We start from the raw sequence: 16,936 nt of genomic DNA, 5'->3' as shown, positions 1-16,936 counted from the left end.
TTGATAGCGGATGGTGTCTCGCTCTTTGGGAGCAAATCCAGACAACCTGAAGGACCCCATCAAAATTAGTATTCCACGCTATGTCCTCTGCGGCCAAGGGAAGGACGAGCACTTCGAGTTTGAGGTCAAGGTAAGTGTCCCTTCTTTACTCTTCTGGGGGATGGAGGCTCGAGGCTCTGCAGTGCTGTCTTTTCTCTAAATGGAGCTAAAGCTACATATGAACGTGTTGTTTTGTACGATACTGGTCATGCCCTTCTTTAAACCAGTATGTGAAAGTCTAGGCTGGAGCACATGGAGGGAAGTTATCCCATAGAAGGTAGTGGTGTCTGGGGAGTCCGGCTGACATGGAAGTTGCTGTCACCTACCAGCCCCACAGGTAAGGTCACCAGCCACCCCAGATTGCCCAGGATTTTCCTGCTTTCAGCACTGACAGTTCCACACCTCGGGAACCCGTTTGGTGCCAGGCAAACCAGGACAGTTGGTCACCCTACCATGGGCGTAGGCTCAGTTTTTTAATCTATAAAAGTGGGAACAGTAATATTTATGTCACAGGGATATTAAGTGCATATAAAGTGCTGACTCCAGTGTTTGGTAGATAATAAAGGATACATTATAGCTGTTGCTGTTACTTCTGCTATTTTCATTGTTTTTGTTTCTGTTCTTAATTAGGAAGCTTTCCTAATCTGTTTACACATTATTTGATTTATACAGCTTTTCAGGAAGAGATGTGCCTGTTTCCTTACCTCATACTTCCCCAAATACTTCCCCTTCATCTTATTTCTAATTGACTTCCATTGACTCATAACACTTCATTAAATACTGCTGGCCGCCATCCCCTCCTCGAGGAATTGATGGTTAATCACACGTCTTCATTTTCGAGGGTAGGCGAGGGTGTTGTATGGCGTTCACTACGGTCCCCAGTATCTGTCTGCCGGGGGGCATTCCTAGAGGTGCTTTTGGTCAGATAAACGCCAGAATCTGGATGTTGAGTTCTTCAGACTCGGATTCTACCTTGCTGAGTGACCCAAAGTCTTTACCTTCTCTGAGCTTCAGTCCCCTCATTGGTAAGGTGAGGAAATTGGGCCTCACCAGTGGTTTCCAGATTTCTTTTTCGCTGAACAATTTGGTCAGGGAGTCTCGTAGGAGGAAGAACACTGTAGAAGCAGATAAGCGTGAGCTGCTTGCTGTGGGGGGAGGGAGGGCGGAGGGATCCTAAAGCCAGCCCCCCCCGCCCCCCGCCGCGCCCCCGCTGTTTACCCACTTCCTGGCTGCACCTCAGAGGAGCCCCTGGGCTCGGAGGGATCCCTCCCCTTAGGCACCGGCGCTCCTTTTCAGTCTTCCTGGAGAAACAATGCAAATAACTTTCCTGATTAATCAAGGTTTTAGATTCTTATTTCTGCCTACTGAGCCCCCCCCCCCGTTTTTTTTAACAAAACGTGCACATTAATTTATATCTTTGAGGTTTCTGTTGAGAAGACATGATTCCTGTGTGCTACTGTTGGTGGTTGAATTTGGCCAGATTCTGCGATTTCTTATTAAAATGTTGCACCGTGTCTGTGATCCAGTGCTTCTGCTCCTCCTGACCTAGTGCCTGATTCCTGCCCAGTTTCTTTCGTCAGCCATTTGAAACTGTGTGTGTGGAGAGTTCCATTTATACATATTGAGAGACAGTTTCCTGAGGCGTGTTTGTATTATTTCCATATTTTTAAATTAGAGGATAAAGACTGGCTTTCACCAGTTCAGAATTTGAATTCTTCAAAACATAGAAGTCACAGCAGTGGAGGACATGCAATGATTTTAGTTGGTACATAGAATTTCCATAGATAAATGTATTAATAAAGTATGACTATTAAATCGATTTCATGCATAGAACTTAAGTCATGAATAAAGAAGATACGTAATTTTTTTTAACTGAGTTGATTTAAATAAAATTTGCAAGCAAATTATAGACCTGCCGTATGCAGATCTGGCTAAAATTGTGAAGATGCAACCGTAAAGGCAAGTTAGAGAAACCACATATGGGAACTGTCTGGCACCTTTCAGAATCTAGGCTGGCCCTCTCTGAACTGATCGAAGCCCTGTCTGAGAGCATGTCATTGTTCCGCTTCCTTCCGTTCTCATCCCAGGTATTGCCATCATTAGCACCAGGAATCGACTGTCAGCATTTGCCTGGAGAATTCCCACTTCTCCGAGTAGGAAGGGCCGCCCTGTGCATTTACAGGGAGGAGGGCTGATGGTCTCACATTCCCGTGGCGGGTGGAGCACCCCGTCAACAGAGCATCAGGGCCCAGTACTAGAAACAGAACCCCTGGGAATATACTGTCCCGCCCTTAACAAAATAGACAAAAGTAGCCAGGCTCCAGCAGAAGCGTAGCTGTCTGAAAAGTGCTGGGGGAGTGTTACTCCTCCAGGTGACCTCACTGTGCCTCATCTGTGAAATGGGGCTGAGGAAAGCCGCAGGCTGGGTTGGTTTGAGGACTGTAGGAGCTTTTGTACGTGAAGTGCCTGGAACAGTGCCGGCCACATCCTAAGCGCCGCATAGGGTGTCGGGGATGAGGGAGATTTTACCCTTGGAATCCCCTTCATGACGTTCAATGTGCTACTGTGTCTTTATGAGGATTTGGGGTTTTGTTTTGTCGTCTTCTTCGCTTTTTGGTTGTTTATTTCCTCTTAGTGTTCTGAGTTTAAAATGAACTATGCCAGCCTTTTCCTTCCATCACTTTATTTCATGCACACGCAGTGTTTTCTAGAACAAGTAGTCACACTTAGGGTCATACTTTGGCTGCTACTGAATTCTCTTGGTGAGCCAATGGCTTTAAGGAGAGGAAGGTAAAAAGTATTATTTTTAGAAATGTCTGTTCTGTTAGTCTCAGATCTTCTTTGAAGGAAAATATGATGATAAGATATATAGATATTTTATATCTGGTTCATTTAAGGGGCTGAGCTGACTCGGCCACACGCAGGTCCTGTTGGGTGCAAGTCCCCAGTGACTGAGGTAACAGGTCCCCAGGAGGACGCTGGCCTGTGGAGGGGTGGCAGCCCCAGAGCGCTGTCTCTCAGCTTTTCCCTCACCCCTCGTGTTCCCTCTGCCTCCTGCCCTTCCCTACCCACCCTGCTTTAGATAGAATTGATTAGTTATTTAGATCATTCCTTCTTCCTGTCCAATTTCATTTTAATCCCCAACCTGGTAGCTCCAGTCCTCCAGTCCGGTCTGTTCATTGCCAGATTAAGCAGTCATGATCCTTGTTAAAGGGATGCTCGAGGTAGGCTGCAGGGAGGGGGTCTGGGGGGAGAGAGGGAGAGAAGAGTGGTTCCCAAAGGCTTGTCTTCTGATCCCTGATGAGTCCTGAGGAGGTTTCCATCACTGGGCTTTAAAATGAGAAAAATAGAGTTTTTAATTCAAAAAGACTATCTTTTACATCTTCTCTATTTGGGGGATTAAAAACAACTTTCTTTTGTGAACTAACTGTGAGAATGGGTAAGTGTAAGCTTTTTGGGTTTGGGTCATATTTAATTTTTTAAATCGACTTCATTGAGACATAGTTTACATCCAGTGACATACACACATTTTAAGTACAGTCTGATGAGTTTTGACATATGTGTACACCCCTGTAACCAGCACCCCAATCAAGATTTATGAACTTTTCAGTCATCCCGGAAAGTTTCTCCAGCACTGATCTGCTCTCTGTAACTACAGATTACGTGGATCTGTTCTGGCGTGCGGTGGGGATGGGACCAGGTGGCATTTACCCTCCTGGGTCTGGCTGTTTCCACTCCACATGCCTTTTGGAGATTCATCCATGTAGTTAAGTGTAACAGTAATTTGTTTCTTTTTATTGCTAAACAGCCTCCACTGTGTGGACACATCACAGTTTGTGGGTTGGTGTCTGTTTCGATGTTTGCTTCTGACAATACGGAAAGCTATCATCTCAGTGTCACCTCCCCCTTTATTGACCCTGAAGGACTCATGTGAGAACCCCTGGGTCAGGGTATCTGTTCCTGTTGTTACCCTTGCAGTTATACCTGCCAGTGTCTCCCAGTAGCACAGCCTTCTGGAACTGTGTACGCATTTATGTTGAGAGAGGTGCATCCCACCAGCTGATGTCAGAGACAGACAGAAGAGCTGAAGGTGTGCAGGCTGGCTCCTCTTGGAAAAGAGCACATTCTGTGCTGAATGTGGTTGAATGTGGCCTGCTGGTCAGCAGAACATACCTGCACAGTCCGTGCTTGCGCGGAGCTATAGGCGTCAAAAGTAATAACTCCACCTGGACCACAACAGTCATCTTCAAACTCCTGCTTCCACTGCTTTTCAGTGAATGATACGTGAAATCAATTACCCTGCGTTATACTTGCCATCCTCAGTTAGCTAGGACCAGACTGGGTAGAGTTTAATTTTTAAATTGCATTTCAGCATGACACAAAATCTGTGCTTATGGCTAACAGAGGCCGTCATACTCTGATGTCATAGAAATAAGCTGATGTCTCCAGCATAGCTTTAAATCTCCTACCTTTTAACTTACATGTTAAAATGATAATATAAAGAAATAATCTAATGCTGGTAATTTTTTTTTAATGTTTTGTTTCCTGAGAGTTTTCATCCCTCTAAAACCGGAAGTAATCTTCACAGGAGATTGTCTTCCTGTCTCCTTTGGCGAGTGTTGACATGTATGCCAGTGCCACGCGCCCCCCGCCCCCCAGCCACCCCGTTACCCGGTTTACTCCCGTCACAGCCACAGTCCCATTTTCTTCTCTTGGTCGTTGTCGTGTTTATCGCCGGTCTTTCCCGTAGGTGTCAGCTCCATGGGCCCTCGTCAGCCTGTGCAGCCGTGAGGCCCCAGCCCTTACACGGGCCGGGCTGGGAATGGGCCCCGTACAGATGACTGTGATGTGACCCACACAAGGCTGGCCACAGGTTTTGTCATGAGGCAGAGCCTGTTTGGGGCTTCAGGGGTTATGTGGCTGGGTGTCCTTTGTAATCAGCCCCTCGGGGGCCCCTCGTGCTCCATCTGTGTCGGCAGGTTCATCACTGATTCGCCCTCCCTTCCTCATCTGGGCCCCCGGGCACTCTTCAGCCGCTGCTCCTGGAAGCCCATGTGGTAGTGTCGTCTCCTGTAAGGAGGCTGCTGGCACCTCGTATTGTTCAGGAGAGGACAGGTCCCCACCTTCTGTCACGTGGCTGCAGGAGCTCAGCCTTGTGTCCACTCGCAGACCAAAGGGATGCGAGACTCCACGCTCTACCTGGAACACACGACGCCCAAAAAGCAAGCAGCCCATGCTAGCGTGCTCATCAGGCCCTTGCTGAAGGCACCGCGGTGACAGGCTCCTCCTGTCCCCGCGCGCCTGCTCACGTTCTCTAAGTCCTGGTCAGTGGCCTGAGGAGGAGAAGGAGAGGCAGAGGAAACAGGAGAACGGATGACAGCGGAGAAGTCTAACCTCAGGGAACACGCCCAGCGCAGACCTGTAGACCCTGCGGGTAATCCCTGAGCACCCGGGCGGTGGTAGGCGTTTTCTTTTTGAGTTTTTAGCTCTGTGAGTCCTGCCTCCTAATTTCCGTCCGTTGCGTCCCAGAGCCCGGGAGAGGTTTAGCCCTGAGAGCTCTCCCATCTGCCGGGTCCTCCCTCGAAAGAAGAGACCCTGAAGGTGAGATGGGATAGTGGTAGAACCTCAGCGCGGCCGAGGTTCAAGTTGGAATCTTGCCTTTGCATCTGAAGGACCACGTGCAGGGACCCGGGGACCAGGGCCGAGAAACCGTGGAACAGCATTGACTCCCAGCGGCAGGAGCACACTGGCGGTGGGTCATGTGCTTTGTTTGGCCTGAACAGACTTTAAAACGTTTCGAGTGAGTTGTCAACACTTCAGACTTGGGAAATCTGACGTGGAAATCCAGATTCCCCAAGTTGCGTAAAACGTTTTACACTGACATCTATCAGGCACCTTCTTCGTCCCAGGCACTTTGCCAGACCCTTCCGCAAGCGTGGAAGATGTACCAAAATGGGGATACTATCTACAGTTAATGAACGAGGAAATTATGAGTGACTCGCCCAGGGCCACGCAGCTACTAAGTAGATCCAGGTACCAGATGTCCATGGAATCTAAGTCCTCTGAGCCATCCCGGTTCCCTTGCGTACTCATCTTACTGTACCTTCTAAATATCACTACTTTCTGCACCTTTTGGAAGTTGAGGCCCTAGTGTTGCCCTAGACAAAGTGGCCATTTCCAAATCCTCACTTGTTTTCAAGTGTTGCTGTTATTTTTGTGTGTGCTTTAACTTTGATCTTGAATTCTGGTCAAGTCACAGGCACTTCATATAAATTGGTGCTATTAACGTTTTGACAAACCTGGAGAATTTGATGGTGGATAGACCTGCCAGGAAGCATAAGGAGGAAATGCCCAGAAAATGTGCAGTTTGGGAGCTGAAGAAATCACATTTATAGTCAGGGAAATGTCTTTTTATTTGGCAGAACAGAAATAAGAGCCATTTCAGTCTATTAGATAAACTATGCACACACATACATCTTTTAGAAACATTCCCAACTTGATAGGATATAAATGTTCAGAAGGATTTGTGTGTTGGCGTCTGAATCTCTGCTTATTAGTAACTGATGGATGTTCTCCCGCGTGTGCATTAGCAGAGCTGAGACAAATGGAGGCTTGCGTGAGCTGTGGTCCATCTAGATTCAAATACTCAGTTTGTGGACCATTTTCAAACATAAATATCAAGTGGAAGAAATAACCTTAAAAGAATCATATTTTATCCTAAGGTTTTATTTTTTCTTTAAGCACTCTACCCATCTCTTTGAGAATGTTGTCTTTCGCTAAAAAAATAAGAAAAAACAACTTTCACTTCCCCTATTTTAACACAAAACAACTCATCTTTTATATTGCTGTTACTTGGGCAGTTGTTTATCTTCACAGAGGTGATGCTGCAGACATGAGAAATGGTGAAGAGGAAATGAGATTGAATCACAAGCATAGAAGAAAAGCAGTCATCACCTTGTGATCCTACCTTGGATTTCCATTTCAAGTTTGTTTTTCCACTATAAGAATATATTAATATTTCCTTTCCTTCATTTCAGAATTCTGGGAGTTTTACATCTCTTCCTAGAGTAAAATTTGTTTTAAAAGAAATCACAAAATGGTTTGAACTCCCCTTTTTGCAGTTGCTGCCCACAGGTACCCTGGCCTTTCAATATGTGTAATAAAAGGGCTTTTTAAGGAACGTGATCGCGGTGCAGGAGTTACCAGGTACTGAGTACCCCAGCACTCTGCTCGTTGCTTCACGTTTTTTAGTACAGCTGTAGGTTAGGTGTCATGAGCTCATTTTACAGATGAAGAAACTGAGGCTGGAGGAGTTGCATAATTTAGCCAAAGTCACACAGCTAAGTGGTGAGTGGGCTAAAGTCAGGACCCAGGGCTGTCTTAATCCAGAGCTTTACATGATTGCATTCTCCAACGATGACTGGTAGAGAGTTTGCATTCCGTGCTTTGCCTCTGGGTGTCTGAGTAATTTGCTGGGAAATTGCTTAGGCTGTCATTCTCCCAAGTTCTCACAATTTTAAGGTAGAATAATACCCCAGTTCCTCTCCTGTTTTACCAAGGTGTTAGGGGGAGGAAGAAGTATTCCTTAGTAATGATCTTAGATTTGAAAGGCATCCATCTTACCAGAATATTCGGGTCTTGGTACATTCTTTCAAGTTTACCTTCAAATTACCATATAAAACTAAGTATACTAAAATAAATGGTATTGTTCCTATTTTGAAGGTACTGAGATTGAAGCATAAAGAAGCCATTCTCTCTAGTTATTGCAGAAGGCTGAGATTTGGGCCAGCTAGAAAGCCCCGTTTGATTTTGCATCACTTCCTGTTATGCAGAGGGTGCCGTAACCAGCAGTCAGCCGCCAGGCTCCTGTCTGCGTGGTGCACTGGATTCAGACCGGGTTCAGGAGCCAGAGACTCCAGGGCACCTTGTTGGTGACGCATCTACACGGAGGATGTCTGGGGCATTTCCTAGATAATTAGGCTGAATAAGCTTATACCTGCTTGGCTTTGTGAACCCCATGACCACGCTTCCACATTACCAGCAGGCGGGGACGGATCTAGGGTTGGACCTTAGACTCCCCTCTCCCTGCATCTCCTCCTGCCAGGGTCCGTCTTCTTCCCACAGGTGCCGTGGAGACGGGATTTCTGTAGTTGGTGGAGCTCTAGTTCAAGTTCACAGAGCCCAGTACAGTGGAGGGGATGCAAGCATGGCTCAGGAGCTCGTGACATGGTTGGAGGACACAGTTCAAATGGCAGCTGTCCCCTCGCCTCCAGTACCCTGGATGGTTGCTGACACAGTGTCTTTTCCTTTGTGTCCACTTGGCCACAGAGCTCAGCACTCCTTTGGGTTCCCCAGAAAGAAAACTTTGCTGTAGTTTCCTAGGGAACCAGAGAAGGAAATACATTGCACATCTCAGAGCAAATAACTGAAAATACCCCCTTAGACAATTACGTTCTCCCCAAAGCACCAGTGTCCCCCACCCCGCTTCCTAGATGTCCCCTGGGAACTCCAGCTGCTGCCCCCCTGCTAAGGGTAGTGGTGGGGTGTCAGCTCCAGCCCCCTTCCTTGGCCTGTATCCCCACGCCTGCCTGCATACGCAGGGGACCATGACGTTCAGAAACAAAAAGTTCTTCAGTTAATAGGACCCACCCTGTAAAGGCAGTTCAGAGACCACCGCTTGTTTCTTGATGTGTTTTTTTCAGGAGTTTTTTCCACACACCTACCCGCACTCATTCTTACCCCCAAATTGTTTATCACTAAATCAAGACTCCTCTCTTCCAAAGGAATCTGGTAAATGACATTTTCTTTGTTTTACAATTCTTTACCCTCTCCCTGTCTCCTCCAACGCCTATTGTCCAAAAACTTTAAACATTTACAGGTAAATCAGAAAAGACCTGAAATGCAAATCATTCTGCTGCCCACGTTTCAGGCCAGAAAGGGAATGAGAAAATAGCAGGGGAGAGTTTACTGAAGAGGCCCTGGGCTCCGCTATCTTTATTATTCATTCACTTATTGCTTAACAAGTATTTATTTGGTACCTGTAACATTTTTTTAAAGACCATACTAGAAGTATCAAGGTATTGAGGAACAGAAGAGATGCATAAGCTGTTCACATACTCTGGGGTCGGTGAAGAGGGGGAGAGAAACACGCAGAAAATAGGACAGTGCGGAGCGAAGGGGGTCATGTTGGGCACCCGGGAAGACTTCAGGTTTTGGTGGGAGTGAGAGAGGGCATTCTAGGCAGCAGGACACTGGGACAGGCCCGCGGGTAGACGGGTACAGATGATGCTTTGGTAACAGGAAGTAGTACCACTTGAGGCCAGCCCTGGGGAGGAGCTCCTTTCTGGTAGAAGCAGAGGAGGACGATGAAGTGAAGCTGAAGCGGTCTTGAAGGGAGGGGGGAAGAATGCGGTAGCAGCGTCATTCTGAGATGGGCTGAGAGGCTGCTCCGGAGTTGGGTGTGCGCGACCTTAACATCTCAGTAAAACAGCATTGTCCGTGAGGATTGAAAACCTAGAGCGTTTGGAAATACTCATCACAGAAAATGTAATTTAGAAGGATTTCCATGTAGGAGTGACCCTACAGAGTTAAAATAGCGTACATTTAGTGTCAGTGCGTCCTGCCTTCCTGGGGAGGGGTAATGAGGGCAGTCTGCAGCAGTTCCGAGTAGCTCACAGGACAGAAGGGGGTTATTCCGACGGGGTCCCACCAGAAGGTCTAGGGAGCTAGGGAGTTTGAGGCAGGAAGAGTGAGCTGGAATCCAGCCTGAGCCCTTGGTGAGTGATCAGAAGAAAAGAGGGGCTGGGAGATGGAGAGAGTTTAGAGCATCGCGCTGGAGACAGACATCGGATGCAGCACACTTGGTGTGGGCATCCCCGTCAGAAATCTGAGAGCACTGGGCTGTCTGTCCTCAGAAAGACTGGGCCGTCCCAGAGGTGGACCAGAGCGAGGGGTACTGGGTGGCGAGCTGTGATTAATGGGCTGCTGGCCTCTCCTCCCACCTCCTGGGTAGCTCTATTTGCAACATTTGTCTGAAGAGATTTTAATGAAATCTAATGTATTAATGCTTGCTGTTTATACAGATTGAAATATTTGTTATATATTCATATTTCCTCAAGCATGTTCATAGTTATGTTACTGCACAAGACTGTATTTTGCAGAAATCTGGCAAAACTTGTTTTAGTATATATTAGGGTGGTATTAGACCATTTCCTTCAAGCTGTTGCTAAATACAGGGCATCTCATTTGTATATACTTGATGGAGCTCTTCCAAATGTTGTTTAAAAATAAATGTTGTTGAGGAGACCTCTACGAGTAACTGCTTACTTACCTGGGGCCAGTTAGAGTATTTTTCTTTGGGTGAGAAACTTGATTCTCTCCTTCTTACACAGATAGATATACACAAGCAAATACAAACTGATGACAGGTCTTAAAATCGACAGTCCTTAAACCGGCAAAATATGTATATAACATAAATTTGTGGAAAGCACTCAATTGAGAATTGTTCATAGTGAACGCAGTTCATCTTGTGGACACGTTTATGGTGTTTTAAGTTGCACTTGATCATTTTATGGTCCAGAAAAGATGGATTTGTATCAGCAGACTCGTTCAGTGAGTGAGAAGTAATGAATTTGGTCCTCAAAGCCGCAGAGCAATGATGCCCTGCGTTTTCAGCATGGAAGAGAACAGTTGAGCGTTTTGACCTGATGTGTTGGGTGTACTGACCTTCTGTGCCTCCTCTCTGCATCAGCACCTCATCCTATGCCCAGTTTTAATTTGGGGGCAAAATAGGACTTTAGTGTCTATTTCCACTTTCTGTGTAGTTTTCCCAAACTTCACGTGCGCTGTCTCCCCGGCTCTCAAAGTGCGGTTGTCTCTGTTACAGAGAAGGGACCCGACTGTTTTCCTGTGGGGAGGTGGCCACATGGTTGCCTTGGGCACCATTTCTGTGGTGCTGGTGCTGGTCTTCACTCATGTCGTTGTGCTCAGCTTGTTTACGTGTTGATAGGCAAGGGGAGACTTAAAGTGTTTTATATACAAAGCGGGAACCGGAGCCTTTGTGATCCTTGTATTTAACCTGGATTCAGGTGAAAACTTCATGGGTAAAGAATTTGGAAATCTCTCTGTGCCTCACTATAAACTTGGGTTACAAATATATCGAGAATGCACCCTGTTCTCAGTGCAGAGAAAACAAAAAAATGATACCATTATGCGACTAATGAAAATAATCTTTGATTCAGATGAACCTGAAAGATATCACCAGAACAGAGTTAGTGGAGCCAAGATAGTGGAGCCTTACCTTCTCTGAAAAGCAAACTAACCTTAAGTACATCTCTCGGAAAACTACCAGCACCTGATATGGTGCCGACACATACTAGTAGCTCAATAAACGTTTATTCCTTCAATGAGAGGCTTCCCACCACCACCCCAGCTACTGCCAAAGGCCCACTCCCTTAGAAGGCTTACAACCTTGTAGGTTAGAGAGACGTTTATATAATTAATATCGGTTATATAAATTAACTAGTACAAGTTTAATTCTATAATTAATGTCCCGTGATGTGTGCTTTGATCAGAGTGTGAGCTGCATGCCGGGAAGTCACGGAGGAGGGAATGATTCTTCCAGGGAGAAAGGAGTGGAAGCAGGGGTGCTGCCAAGGGAGGGACTGTGGTTGGACACGCGCCCTGGAGGCTGAGCAGGAGGCCACGGGACGGGTGGATACTGAGGAGGCCATTCGAAAGACCCTTCCAGAGACTGACAAACGTGCCCCATTTCTGTGTTGACCAGTTGTCTGAAGTGTGAGATTTTTTTTTTTTTAATGCACTGGGAGCTGGGGTTAGAAAAGGTAGTGTTGGGTCAGCTGGGAACAGGTCCTGAATGCCATGCTAAGGGCTTTGACCTTGAGAGGGGAGTGCATGGAGGGGAGTGGAAAGCAGGAAGCTTGTGAAAGGGTAAAGAATTTGGAGATTTCTCTCTGCCTTGCTCTAAGCTTGTGTTGCAGTTATACTGAGAATGCGTCCTGTTCTCCACAAGCCACCACATCTGATTTGGGGGCAGCAACACGCAGAGCTTTACAGCAAGGCTGCCCAAACTTTACCCTGCGTCGCAAGCCCCTGAAGATTTTGTTAAAACACAGATTTCTGGGCTCCACCCCAGAGTTCCAGATGAAGTGTGGGTGAGACCTCAGAATTTGCATTTCTAACAAGTTCCCAAGTGAAACTGTTGCTGCTGGTCAGGCGTCCCACTTTGAGAACCGCTGGTTTAGGTTATGGACTGAGATATTGAAGGCAGAAGCTGCTGAGATCTGTATTTGGGTTTATTAAAATATCAAGATGCGAGGCAACAAAATGAACCATTGCCCTAAATGTACCCATAATGATCTTCTTTGTTCAGTATTTTGGGGAAATTATATACAGTGTTAATGGTTCCAGAGAGTCCCCACCCTCTTCATTATCTGATCCCCTTACAGACCTCGTTGAGCCCAGTTCACAGGAACACACAGCTTTGGATAGCTCTCTCCCCGTCAGGCCATCTTCCTCTGTCTCCTTCCAGCTCCACCCCCGCTGTCCCTCTGCATCCTGCATCCCGTTGTGAGCACTGGGGGCTGATATCGAGAAGCAGAAGCAAGTGCATTGGACGCTTTTGGGGGCTCTCTCAGGGACTTTATCTTCCTCTTGCCGGCTTATCATTTTGTGCCCAAATGCCCTGATTCTGCTTCCCCGGGAAGTCACTCAGCCGCCCTGTCCTCCGGAGACTTGGTATGTGCGAGTTGTCAGGGAAGTTGCCGTGCCTTATAAAGGCATTATTCTGGGGCCACCGTGGGAAAGGGGAGTGAAACCCAAATTATGAAGTAAGCGTGAAGCAGCTGCTGAATTAATTAGAGATTTCAAAATGTGGTCTGACATTAATGAGCTGTGAAAGCAACAAAGAAGAAGAAGCAGGACTTCCCTGGTGGTCCAGTGGTTAAGACTCTGTGCTTCCAATACAGGGGGTGTGGGTTCGATGCCTGGTCAGGGAACTAAGATCCCATGTGCCATGTGGTGTGGCCAAAAAAAAAAAAAAAAAAGAAAGAAAGAAAAAAAAGAGGAAGACGCTGCCGGCCAAAGCCTCACGAGCTGGTGTCCAGTTATCTATATCCATATCCTGATTTTGCTGGAGGCCATCTCATCTACCAGAGAGATGAACAGTGGCCTTGCTGGTTCACTGTTGCCAAGCCTGAGTACACTTAAGACAAGCCCACTGGGGGCTCCATCCTCCAGCTCTTCATCAGGAAGCCCGTGGTGTGTCAGGTACTCTTCTAAGGTGTAGTGAAAACCAGCTAAAAATCCTAATTCTCCTGGAGCTTATTCTAGTAGGGAAGAGAGACAGAAATAGGACATACAAGTAAATATATACAGATGGTGTTGTTTTATTGCGCTTCTCAAATATTGCGTAGTTTTACAAATTGAAGGTTTGTAATGCAACCCTGCATTGTCAAGATGATGGTTAGCATTTTTTAGCGTTAAAGTGTTTTTTCACTTAAGATATGTACATTGTTTTCTTAGACATGCTATTGCACACTTAATAGACTACAGTAAAGTGCAAACATAACTTTTATATGTACTGGGAAACCAGAAAATTCGTGTGACTCACTTTATTGCAATCCGCTGTACTGGGGTGGTCTGGAACCCAACCCACGATATCTCAGAGGTGTGACTGTACCGTGTTAGGTAGTAAGAAGTGCTTAGTAGAAAGATAAGAAAAGAGAAATAAGTAGTGTGGAGATGGGGAGTAAGGGGGTGCAATTTGAGATGGTATATCCAGAGAAGGCATCACTGAGAAAGTGGCTTTTGAGCAAAGACTTGAAGGAAGTGAGGGAGCTAGTCACGTGGAAAGAGGATTCCAGAAAGAGGAAAGGTCACAGACAAAGTTCCTGAGGCCACACTTAGTGTGGAGTACGTTTGATGGGTTCTAGATAAGCAAGGAAGGCAGAGTGAGCAAGGGAAAACGTGGTGGGAGATGAGCCCAGGGAGGGGACAAATTGTAGAGATCCTTGTAGATCAGCACAAGAACTTGAACTTGTACCCTGAGCAAGATGGGACGCCTTGGGAGGATGTCCCATTCAGCAAAGAAATGGCCTCATCTGACAGTTTTTAACAAGATTACTGTGGCTGCTGTGTTGAGAAAGGAGTGAGGGGAATGTTGCGGGGAGGGAGACAGAAGCAGAAGCGAGGGGACCAGGTAGGAGGCTGTTAAACATAGTCCAGGCAAGAGGTGGCGGTGGCTTAGACCAAGATGCTAATGGTGGTGACGGTGCAAAGTGTCAGATTCTCATTATATTTGGAGTGTGGTGGAAAGGATTTGCTGACTGATTGGATGTGAGCCGTGAGAGAAGGAGGAACATCAAAGATGATGCCACAGTTTCTGGATTGAAGAAATTGAAGAATGGCATTGTCATTACTGAGATGGGGGAGCAAGTCTGGATGAGATTAATTTTGGTAAATTTAGCCATGTTAAGTTTGAGATGCAGTTAGACATCCAGGTAGGCAGACATAACAAGTAGGCAGTAGGATGTATGAGTCTGGGTTCAAGGGAGAGAGATGAGCATCCCGGGAATCAGTGGTATAAGTTTAAGCTATGAGATGGGATGAGATCACCAAGGGAGTGAGCTCAGGTGGAAGATAAAACACGTTCAAGGACTAAGCCCTGGGACACTTTGATGTTTAGAGGTTAGGGGGATGAAGAGAAATCCCAGCAAAGAAAACTAAGGTAAGAGAGGCAGCAGCCTGGAAGCCAGATGAAAAAGATGTTTCAAGGAGGAGCTGTTGGCTCCATCAAATCCTGCCATAGGTCAAGTCAGGTCAGGGCCAAGAATGAACCAGTGGTTTAGCATGAAGTAACCTGTGGCAGTCGTTGATGACCTTGGTAAGAGTAGATGAGAGTAGTTTGAGTGGAATGTGAGTAACTGAGGCTGGATTGAAGGGATCCTGGGAAGAAGGAAATTGATGACATGAAGAATAAACTCTTGCGGGGCTTCCCTGGTGGCGCAGTGGTTGGGAGTCCGCCTGCTGATGCAGGGGACGCGGGTTCATGCCCCGGTCCGGGAAGATCCCACATGCCGCGGAGCGGCTGGGCCCGTGAGCCATGGCCGCTGAGCCTGCGCGTCCGGAGCCTGTGCTCCGCAGCGGGAGAGGCCACAACAGTGAGAGGCCCGCGTACCGCAAAAAAAGAAAAGAAAAAAAAAAAAGAATAAACTCTTGCAAGGAGTTTGTTATAATAGGAAGGACAGAAATGGAGTGGCAGTTGGAAGGGAAAGGGAGGCCAAGGTGGAAGTTTAAGGTGAGAGAAATCCTAGCTAGTTTAGATGCTGCTGGAATAATCTAGTAGAGACTGGGGATGTGTTGGTGCAGGAGAGAGAAGAGAAAATTGCTGATTGCAGTTTCCTTCAGAAGGCAGGGGGGCGTGGAGTCTAGAATCCAGCATCTAGGAAGAGGGGTTGGCCTTAACCAGGAGCAGTGGTGTACATCCCACGCCCGGTAGCAGGAGGGAAGAGGAGATACAAGGCCGATGGTGGCCATGGTGGGCTGAGGGTGGTTGTGGGAGTGTTTATTGATTGCTTCCACTTTCTCAGTGAAATAGGAACTCAGGTTATCATCTGAGAATGAGGAGAAAGATGGAGTAAACTGTTTAGAAAACTCTTATCTAAGAGAACGGGAGAATGGATGGAAGGGGGAAATGTGGTATGACTGTTTGGAGGCATCCAGGCTGACCTCAAAGTGGTGACCGTGACTTTAAAAGAGGACCAGGCAGACATTTGGTGGCATGTTTTCCATCATCCCCATCCTGCAGGTACAGGGCGGGAGTAAGCAGACAGCTGGATTTAACCAAGATTGTGGTTTAGCTTAGTCAAGGGAATTTAAAGAGCAGAACAAAGAGATTTGAGGTTGAATGCAAGGGAAAGGTTGTAGTGATTGCCCATGGTTTCCAAGTTGGGTAAGGGAGGAACCAGGGCAAAGTCAAGGAACAGGAGGTCGGGGTGTTGGAGGGATCGTCTTTTGGTTGATGAAATTTCCAAGATTCATGGCAGGAGTTCCATAGCGTTGGAGCAGGTGACAGTGAGCAAAACCTAAGACGTTCAAGGAGTCGGGGATGTGACTGAGGCGAATTGCCTGCGAGAAGGATGGGTACAGGTAGGATCCGAAGGTGTGGGCTTCACGTAGGTGGGGTTTTAGGAAGGGCAGAGGAGCAGTGGTGTGAAAGTTGGATGGAAGTAACAAAGCGTCTACCAACCTCCCCGCAGAACAGGATGAAGAGTGTGGGGAGAACACAGTCCCTCCTTGAGATGGCTACAGGGGAAGGGGTCCCTCGGGGAGAGCCAGCTCTCAGTTAGAGTGAAGATGAACGGGAAATTCCCAGAAGAGGCTGAGGATGGGGGGGGTTTGCACTTGACTGACTGTGGGTTCAAGAGGAACAGTGGAAGCAGTCAGAGATCCAGGGAGCACTAGAGTCTGAGGGAGGAGGGAGACCTAGGCTTCTTCTGTGACTTTCTCTGGATTCCAAAGTCCCAGGACAGGATGGTTTCCCTGTGAGCATCCTGCATCTTCCTACTCCCGGGTCACGGGTATGGTTCTGTTAATTCCTGGGCTTTCTTGGCAAGCAGGCAGCATCACGCCCGCTCGTGTCCAGGTCTCTCCTTGACACCTGGTTTGCGTCCAGCCAAGGTGGCATGTTGCTGTGCTCTTGCCCTAGGGAAGCCCTCACCCCCTTGCTAATTGTGCTCAATGGGGTCCGTTGAGGAGGAGAGAGCTGGGGATAAAACCCCCAGCTGAGCTGCCAGGAGCAGTGTTTCCCAAGCTTTGGTGACATTGGTACTATTTTTACTAAATGGTTTTTTGTAAACATACGTACTTTTTTTTCCTT

General features: G+C 47.1%; 1 protein-coding gene across 3 annotated transcripts in view; it reads left to right on the top strand.

Annotated features, from left to right (window-relative positions):
* The window catches only part of KIF16B (kinesin family member 16B), a 276,855-nt gene that overhangs the window by 192,463 nt on the left and 67,456 nt on the right, over positions 1-16,936 (top strand). For all 3 annotated transcript variants that reach the window (XM_033429440.2, XM_049699212.1, XM_012533190.3), the window contains one exon: positions 8-130. In XM_033429440.2, coding sequence (XP_033285331.1) covers positions 8-130 — 123 coding nt within the window. The remainder of the gene's footprint in view (positions 1-7; positions 131-16,936) is intronic.

Source organism: Orcinus orca, chromosome 16 (assembly GCF_937001465.1).
Source record: "Orcinus orca chromosome 16, mOrcOrc1.1, whole genome shotgun sequence".
Taxonomy (NCBI): Eukaryota; Metazoa; Chordata; class Mammalia; order Artiodactyla; family Delphinidae; genus Orcinus; species Orcinus orca.
This window is presented reverse-complemented; position numbering and strand designations above follow the sequence as displayed.